This window comes from Amblyomma maculatum, chromosome 11 (genome assembly GCF_055883805.1).
Source record: "Amblyomma maculatum isolate TAMU_Amacu chromosome 11, ASM5588380v1, whole genome shotgun sequence".
In the NCBI taxonomy this organism is placed as follows: Eukaryota; Metazoa; Arthropoda; class Arachnida; order Ixodida; family Ixodidae; genus Amblyomma; species Amblyomma maculatum.
In genome coordinates, this window is record NC_139354.1 from 97,134,369 (window position 1) to 97,143,932 (window position 9,564).

Below are 9,564 nucleotides of genomic sequence, written 5' to 3' on the forward strand. Positions count from 1 at the left end.
ATCTTATATTCCATGTTGCTATGTGATATATCTCCTTGCAACATCGGACTTTCCGGTCGCTTCCCGACACATCCACAACTGAGCGTCCTTTTGGCTTTAGCCCAGCCGCTTCATTCGTCCTGGAGCTACTAGGAATCGCCCTTTGTTCATTCCCAGTAACATGTGGGACGCCTTCCAACCTGGGGGGCTCATCTTCCGGCGCCATATCATTAATGGTATTGTGACTGGCCATAGGGTTTTCTTGGCAGGAAATAATGGAGTGGGTTGCCATTACCTTCTCCAGTGAATCACATTTTGTCAGAACTCTCTGCCGTGACCTGTCTATCTTGGGTGGCCCTACACAGCAGAACTCACGACTTCATCGAGTTTCGCAAGCCCCTCCGCCACGACAAGGCAGTGATCCATGCCCTGCAGGCCGGTATAAATCAAAGCCCTGGTGATATTTCTCAACTTCAAAGTTCAATTACCTCCTAAATTCCCCCACAAACTCACCCAAACTGCCAAATCAAGCTTAATGCCAGTAGACCGAACGAATGTCAGCCTCCCCTACCATACACACAATGAAGGTCACACAATTCCTGCTTTCGTCGCCTGTGGTCATACCTATTACGGTGCTTCCTTCCATGTGCACTCTTTTTCTTCTAGCATTACCCACCTGTCCTTTTTTTTTTCACTCCCCGCCTGCACCTGCTTTTTACCCCACCCACCACTACAATACCATCGTATGCCTCTCCACCACCTGTTTCTTTTCCGCTCTTCTCCTATAGAACCTGCCCGAATCTTTTGCATTCGCACTCCTGAAAAGGCCAGCTTCTGGACGAAACGTTATGTCCAATAAAATATTTGTTTAAATGAAGCGCACACTTAAATTTTCTCGCGTATATATATGTATATATATATATATATATATATATATATATATATATATATATTGAAGGCCTCCGCCTTATCTCAGGGGGCTCGGGAGCCGCACACCGAGCGACGAATGACCACAAATGAAGGCTGCTACAGGAACAAAAACATTTTAATTACGTTAGAAAAGAATAAACAGAAGAAAACTGGGTTAGTGTGTATCAAGGTACAGCTGCAGAAGACGAGCCTACGGGTACGGCGAACGTTGCACTGGCGAGTCGACCAAATATCAGTGTTCTCTAAAATAAAAACAAACACCGCTGGCGGATACACATGCGGCACGTTACAGCACGCGCGAGCGAAAATAAATGCCCCCCAGGCGACTTCACTCACGCAGGTTGTTCCTCCGGCGGGGAGTGGCCGCACCCTTGACGCCGACCGACAGACACTGCCGCGACGCTCGCGACCCAGTCCAAAAAAGGGCTCGGCGCCGATCGCTCCCCGCTTATCTAGTCCCGATTAAGGGTCATGTGCACACACACCTGTGCACATGACCGGCTGGCGTGACATGCGCAGAAGGTCGCCGCCGGTTCTGTCCCACCAAGCGCTCGCTCGAGGTTACGTGGCCCACATTCCCCCCCTCACAAGACCAAACCCCTCCCAGGGGTTGGAAAAAAAAGGAGAAAAACAACAAAAGAAAAAAAAATGGCACGGAGAATCGGCAGGGTCCAATAACACACCATGGAAGAACGAAAAAAAAAAAGGAAACAACAACGAGAAAAAAAAAACACCACCGACAAAAGTTTTACACATCATCAATGTCAATGAGGTTGCCGTCGGCCGAGGTGTCCCGGGCTGAAGGGCCATGTGGCGCCTGCTGGCCCTGGTGGAGAGCCGTGGCAAACTGTATCAGCATACGTTGCCTGGCGCTGTTCGGAGCTCCCGGTTCCAACGCTTCTCGAAGGGTGTTGTGCAGCCGCCGCTGCTCCCGGTGTTGTGTGCTACGGTTGTGTGCGTCCTCCGATATCACACACGAGTCGCACAGTGCACACCACCCCACGTTTGCTTCTTCGGGGAGGGGCGGGATGGGGTCCGAACTGCGCAAGTCATCCAAAGTACGGCCGGAAAAGGGCGCTGGCACCGGCAGGGAGCCCCTCTCCGGGCGGAGCTGGGTCTCCCAGGCGGCGGCAGAGGAGAAAGAGGCCTCCGTACCACCCCCTATGTGGCACCAGGTTGCGACGTGTCGCTGTCCTCTTTGGCCCGGGGGCGCCCCACCTTTGTGCCGAGGGAGATCTCGGTAATAGGGTTGCCGATACGAACTGGAGTGGCGTGGCATCCTGCGTAAAGCCGCAAAGGCGACAAGGATTCGCATGCATAGCCGCGTATAGCAGTGTACGATAGTCGGCATGACAAAATGTGAAACACTTCTGTGGTTACAATTCGTTTTGACGCTCGTGGTATGTCCTGAGGTCAGCGACATTGACTGGACCAGTATTTCGGCCACTGTGCGTTTCACGAAGGAGGTAGGAAAGCCTAGACACCTGCTTTGTTACCACGTAAGGACCAATCCATCGCGGAGCGAGAGAAGCCGCAAAGGCCTTTGACGCGTCGCTAAGGAAATGTGCGCGCCGCAGCACTTTGTCACCTACCGCAAACTCCAGTTGTCGCCTGCCTTTGTTGTATTGGTTACAGTGTTCTAGGCGGGCGAGATCCAGGCTCTCTCTTGCTTCTTTCAGGGTTCCGGTCAGGCGTTTAGCCAGATCTTGAGTGTACCTAGAATAATTGTGATCTGGTAAATCAGAACTGTACGCGAAATGATTCTCAATGGGAAAGTGAAGTTCACGACCGAGGAGGATTGATGCCGGCGTAAACCCAGTGGACCGGTTTACCGTGGTTCTCGTAGCGAAGGCCATTTCCTGTAGCCGTGCGTCCCAATCCTTATGGCACTCTGTGAATGCCACCAGCATAGTCTTTAGATTTCTGTTCACACGCTCTGTGATGTTAGCTTGAGGGTGGTAGGGTGTAGTCTTCTTTTGCTGCACGCCAAGAGCTTTGCAAGTGTCACCAAATATCTTGCCTGTGAAGTATGTGGCATTATCTGTGATAAGTTGCGCTGGGAAACCGAAGCGAGTGAACGTTTCTAAGAGCTTATCCCAGATCCCTTTCGCGTCTAGCTTGCGCAATGGGTACAAGTCTACCCATTTCGAAAAGTGGTCTGTGATAACAAGCAAGTAGCGGTTCCCCTTAGTCGATCTGGGGTAAGGGCCCATCACGTCACAGGCCACAATTTCCCATGGGTAGCTGCTCTCTACCGGTTGCATAAGGCCCGGTGGTTTACCTCCCCTCGGTTTGGCAGTCTGGCATGTAGTACAAGTTTGAACATACTTCAGAACATCCCTTCTCATCCGCGGCCATGTCACAATGCGGCACAACTTTTCGTACGTCTTCTTCCCATCGCTATGGCCCGCCAGGTGTGTGTCATGAAAGTACTCTAGAAAGTGCTTGCGAAGGCTTTTGGGAACGAGCACACGAAATGCTGACTCACCACTGTCTGTGTCGGCAGCAGGAATATACCTTAGGATCAAGCCATCTTCTGCTTCAACGTAGCAGTCATAGTTTCGGTTAGGCGCCTGGCTCCCTGCCGGGTCGGCGCTGGTCAGACTCTGGCGTATCTGGCTGCACTGGTCGTCCGAGAGTTGAGCGTCAAGGAGCTCTTGACGGGACACCAGTGTGCCCCAGGAGTCTGCAGGCACTGTCACAGCGTGGACTGCGGGTGCTCGCTCGCCCTCACCCGGAATTGGAGCTCGAGACAGGGCATCGGCCACTTTGTTGAATGTGCCTCTTCTGTATTCTACCCTGTAATTATATTTTTGGAGAGCGAGTGACCACCGGGCAAGACGGCCAGCTGGATTTTGCAGCCTTGAAAGCCACGATAGGGCCTGGTGGTCGGTCTGAATAGTGAATTCGGCGCCATCTAGATACATGTCGAATTTCTTTAGTGCAAACACAATCGCGAGACACTCTTTCTCTGTCACACTATAGTTCCTTTCCGGTCCCGTCAGTGTATGACTGGCAAACGCCAATGGGCAAAGCTTTCCTTGATGTTCTTGAAGCAATACCGCACCAATTCCATACTCACTCGCATCCGTTTGTACTGTGAATGGCCGGTTAAGATCTGGAAGCCGCAGGCGTGCAGTATCCGCGATGGCTGCCGACAGTGAACGGAACGATCCCTGTTCTGCTTCTGTCCATGACCAGCGGGCACCTTTCCGGAGGAGTTGATGGAGGGGTCGCGCTAGGTCGGCGCAGTTCGGGATGAAGTGGCGGTAGAATCACACCATGCCCAAGAACCGCTGGAGACTCCTTATGTTTGTTGGTGGTGGGAGCTGTAGAATGGCCTGGAGTTTCTCTTCATCTGGGCGGACTGTGCCCTGTTCCACAATGAAACCCAGAAGGTTGATTGTGCTTGTGACTAACTGAACTTTGCTGGGGTTAATGGTGATGCCCGCATTTTGCATTCGTTTAAGGACACTGGTTAGATGAAGGAGATGCTCTTCCAGGCTTTCTGAGAACACTACCACATCATCCATGTAGGCCATGGCATAGTTAAATTTAGCGTCTCCGAGCACAATGTCCATTACACGCTGAAAAGTAGCAGGTGAATTGCACAAACCGAAAGGCAATCGCAGAAATTCAAACAGTCCCCGATGGCACGTGAAAGCAGTTTTCTCGATGTCACAGTGGGCAATCGGGATCTGCAGAAAACCCCTGCTACAGTCAAGAGTTGTAAAAACCCTAGCTGACCCCAGTGAGTACATGACAGAGTCAACTGACGGGAAAGGGTAAGAATCTCGTACTGTCACAGCGTTCAGACGTCGATAATCGACACACAACCGGGCTGTGCCATCTTTCTTAGGCGCAAGAACAACAGGGAACGCCCAGGGACTTTTTGATGGTCTCACCGCACCGGTAGCCACCATTTCGTCGAGGGCCCCATCCAGCAGCGCTCGCTTGTGGACACTTAAGGGCCTTGGATTGAATCTGATAGGACGAGCATCGCCGGTGTCGATCCTGTGGGTTAGTACGCTGGCCTTCCCCGGAGCCTCCGTGAACATTGCTGCATAGGGCCTGAGCACTGTCTCGATTCTGCATTTTACCGCTGGTGGCCCAGTGAAGGAATTCAAAACAGTTAGAATACCACTTCCTGTGATACTGACCGAATGGCCGTCCGTAGCAAGCAACTGTGACTGTGGCTCAGCGGCCTTGGTCTTGAACTGAAATGCTTCTGTACCGGTGCCGTACTGGTAGGTGCCCTTACTGAGATCGATCACGATTCCTGCCTTCACTATGAAGTTTCGACCTAGTATAACTGGCCAGGATAGTCCGGGGAGGTGTAAGAAACGCTGTCTAATCTTATGACCATTTATATTAACTGTTAGGCGGGCTGCTGAGGTTGTGGGTACTATGTGAGTCGATGCCATACGAAGTTTAGTGTTCACCCTCCGCAACCGGACATGTTTTTTCTCACAGGAATTCTTTACCTGATCACCGAAGACTGACACCGTAGACCCTGTGTCAAAAAGGGCTGGAAGTTCCAGTCCTGCGATTTTTATCAAGACTAGCGGGGTCTTGTCTGGTTGGCCTTCCTCACAAGAAGTTGACGGAACTGCACTCACCGAGTGTTTGTAGGGTTTCTCGGGGCCTGCCTCATGCATAGCAGGTGGTGACAATGGTACCTGTGTCGATGGCACCTGGGTTGAAGGCACCTGGGTTGGTGGCACCTGGTTCGATTCAGGCAGGAAAGGTAGCGACTGGATCAGCTCTCCCGGTGGTTGGCCACGTCTGTGCGGCCTGGCCGCTGGATGGTGCGATGACCAAACCACCCTCCCCTGTGTTGCCCTGGATCTGCGAATAGGAGGACAAGTTGTGCCCGGGGGCGACGCCCACTTCTCACTTGATGGCGACACCGTTGCACCCGGTGGTGACACCCACGTTGCACCCGGTGGTGACGTCCACGTTGCACCCGGTGGTGACGTCCACGTTGCACCCGGTGGTGACGTCCACGTTGCACCCGGTGGTGACGTCCACGTTGCACCCGGTGGTGACGTCCACGTTGCACCCGTAGGTGACGTCCACGCTGCACCCGGTGGTGACGTCCACGCTGCACCCGGTGGTGACACCCACGCTGCACCCGGTGGTGACACCCACGTTGCACCCGGTGGTGACACCCGCGTTGCACCCGGTGGTGACACCCACGCTGCACCCGTAGGTGACGTCCACGTTGCACCCGGTGGTGACACCCACGTTGCACCCGTAGGTGACGTCCACGTTGCACCCGATGGTGACACCCATGTTGCACCCGTAGGTGACGTCCACGTTGCACCCGATGGTGACACCCACGTTGCACCCGTAGGTGAATGGTAGCCGGCAGCCGCTGTAGGTGATGTCCGGGAATCGCGCGGTCCGACGCGGGGTGTCCCCACTGCTGCCACACAAGGAGGCTCAGGACCTGCGTTTTGCAAAAAGGCATGCGACCCCGAAAAACCGTGGGCCGGCGAATGGTTTTTTCTGCTTACCACCGCCGGCCGTCTTCGTTTCCCTGCTGCCGACAGCCTCGGGGGCTAGGGCACTGGCTCCTGTAATGGCCCTGACCGCCGCACTTGAAACACACTGGGCTGTTTGTGTTGTCCCTATCCTGATGTGCCGTTGCACCGGAACGTCTAGTACGGCCCTCGGTAAGCCGTGATGGAGACCGCATGCTCCGATTGCGGGTTTGGGAATGGCTCAGTATTTCAGCAGGGTGGTGACTGAACGGATCTACCGAGCGAGGCAGCTGGGGTGGCAGTTCAGAGTTCCTGGTTACCGCGGATGGGCCGGACCACGCACAAGACGGTTCCAGGGAGGTTTCAGGCGGAGGTGGTGGCCGATAGGTAAGCTCAGCTAGCATTGCGGCCTGAATATCAGAAGCAGCTTTGGCAAGGTGATCCAGTGTCGCGAAGGTACGTCCCCGCAAGTATGCCTGAAAGCGTGGGTGTGCTTGACTTATCGCGCGCCTAACTTTTTCGGTTTCCGGCGCGGCAGGGTCGGCACGCTCATATAGTTCCTGAAAGGAGCGGATGTATTCTAAGAGGCTTTCCTCCTCGGCCTGTGTGCGGGTGTGCAGTTCGTCCTTTATACGGATGTCATAGTCGGGGGGTAAGAATTCCGCCCTTAAGAGCTCCTCAAAGTGCGTCCAGCTTTGAAAGGTTTGTCGACGGCGCCAGCGCGCGGCGGAAGCGGTCAGAGCTACTGGCAAGACGCGTTGTAGCATAATATCATCGGGCAGTGCTTCTGCTTTGCGGTAGTCCTCCATTTCTTGTAAGAAGTCTGCTACTGACCTCTTATCGGTATGCCCCTCGTATTTAGGCACTGCGAGCTGTGGGCGGAAGGTAGGTGTTGTTTGTGCCTGACGCTCCAGCATCACGGTTAAATGACTGAAAACCGCAGCCAAATCTGGTAAAGCCTTCCCCTTGTCAGAAGTTTCTGCTGCTGCCGCCCCCTTCTCTTCATGATTAGACATTGTGTTAGCTGTGTGGTCCTCTGACACGTTAGGCGAAGTTGTCTTACCAGAACGTAACCGCATTGAAAAGTGAGTGATTCATGTGGAAATATTGAGCACGAGGATTGGAAACTTACGTTGCAGCGTAGGTGGGCGTAGTCCTAGCAGGCTCTGAAGGGGCGGATCTTCGCTCGCCGTCAACAGGGCACCCTGTTCACCATCCAACAACCGGACGGCACCAAGTGGTCTTCGCGGCACGGATGCGCACTCCGAAATACCGGTGACAAGTTCCTGAAAGTTTTGAACAAGGAAAACAAAACCCGTTGGGCGCCAAATGAAGGCCTCCGCCTTATCTCAGGGGGCTCGGGAGCCGCACACCGAGCGACGAATGACCACAAATGAAGGCTGCTACAGGAACAAAAACATTTTAATTACGTTAGAAAAGAATAAACAGAAGAAAACTGGGTTAGTGTGTATCAAGGTACAGCTGCAGAAGACGAGCCTACGGGTACGGCGAACGTTGCACTGGCGAGTCGACCAAATATCAGTGTTCTCTAAAATAAAAACAAACACCGCTGGCGGATACACATGCGGCACGTTACAGCACGCGCGAGCGAAAATAAACGCCCCCCAGGCGAGTTCACTCACGCAGGTTGTTCCTCCGGCGGGGAGTGGCCGCACCCTTGACGCCGACCGACAGACACTGCCGCGACGCTCGCGACCCAGTCCAAAAAAGGGCTCGGCGCCGATCGCTCCCCGCTTATCTAGTCCCGATTAAGGGTCATGTGCACACACACCTGTGCACATGACCGGCTGGCGTGACATGCGCAGAAGGTCGCCGCCGGTTCTGTCCCACCAAGCGCTCGCTCGAGGTTACGTGGCCCACAATATATATATATATATATATATATATATATATATATATATATATATATATATATATATATATATATATATATATATATATATATATATATATATAGGTTGCGAGAACATAACGTACTGCACTGCTAAAAGAGTATAAGCGAAGTATACGCTTCATTAAGGGAAACATTTTTTATTTCACTCGACGTTTCGATCGGAGACCGATCTTTCTCAAGAGTGAATCTTCTTGGATAGTGTTGCGGCTTTTTAAGCATTTGGACATAGACCACACCTGGGTAGGAAAACAAAACGTGGGAGACAGACGAAAGAGACAGATACAGTAGGGAAGGATGATGTCCAGGTGTGCCATCGCAGGTGCATCGCAGGTGCTCGACAGGCCTGTCGAACTGCGCTGACACAGGTGCCTGGATGCATAGTCTCTGCTGCGAAAGAATGCGGGCTATTTTCACTCTTCCTGGCCACGACGGCCGAAGAGTGGGAGTAGGGGCTGAAGCAATACTGACAGGCCGACCAGGCTCACGCGCCCACCAATTCTCCTTCTGGCGATGACATAGTTAAGTTTGCGGGCTTCGCACAGAAGCGAGATTCCGAAGGGGCGACCAAGGCCAAGGGGCAGCTGGACTCGGGCAGATTTATGACGGTCGCGCGGGCGACCGCTTCTCGGAAGTGAGCCCAGAACACATGGCAGCGGGCGACGCCGCCGGCTCTCTCCGTCCCGTGCCGCGAGGGAGGCAGAACAGTGCAGTTAGAGCGAACAGCATAAGCGCGTGGTTGTGGGTTCGGCGCTAACCGCGGTGTCTCCCGGTTCGAGTGGAGAGGGCGCGGAGGCCATAAATCCCGAAACGCGGCGTAACACAGGCCTGGGGAGAACGCGCTGTTGACATGTCTTCCCGGGAAGACGCCTGTGTGTCCCTTTGAATCCGCCGCCCGCGCGCAACCGACCAAGAGCAGGGATCGGAATGTTTGGGCCTGAGGTTTGCGCGTGTGTGTTTTTATGTATTTTCGGAAGTGTAACCGTTGACGCCGTTTGTCTTTGCGACTGTTTGGCGCCTCTTGCGTGGGAGGATTTTGGAGAGGGAAAAGTTGCGGATGTATGTCTTTGTGTGCGCAACCACTCGCCGCTTAGTGCGTGCTTTGTGTGTGTTTTATTTGACATGCGTAGGAGAGGGTATATGTGGCGCAATGATTGGCCAACCCATTTTAAAGGACTGCATGTTATTGGCCACAGAGTGGGGTACGTTGATTGGTCAACAGACAAAACTGGAATTTTGGGTAACGCTAAGAAAGGA

The 9,564-nt window shown here is 53.4% G+C and overlaps 2 protein-coding genes across 2 annotated transcripts; both read right to left on the reverse strand.

Annotated features, from left to right (window-relative positions):
- Window positions 1–1,475: 1,475 nt before the first annotated feature.
- LOC146174456 (uncharacterized) lies at window positions 1,476–7,678 on the reverse strand. The gene is made up of 2 exons (XM_084584777.1): window positions 7,528–7,678; window positions 1,476–2,189 (listed from the first exon to the last, which is right to left on the reverse strand). Exon 2 carries the CDS (start codon window positions 2,186–2,188, stop codon window positions 1,658–1,660), a length of 531 nt encoding a protein of 176 aa, XP_084440903.1. The 5' UTR covers window position 2,189; window positions 7,528–7,678; the 3' UTR covers window positions 1,476–1,657.
- LOC146174457 (uncharacterized) lies at window positions 6,245–7,411 on the reverse strand. Its single transcript, XM_084585398.1, has one exon. The coding sequence runs from the start codon at window positions 7,409–7,411 to the stop codon at window positions 6,425–6,427; it is 987 nt and encodes a 328-aa protein (XP_084441524.1). The 3' UTR covers window positions 6,245–6,424.
- Window positions 7,679–9,564: the final 1,886 nt, after the last annotated feature.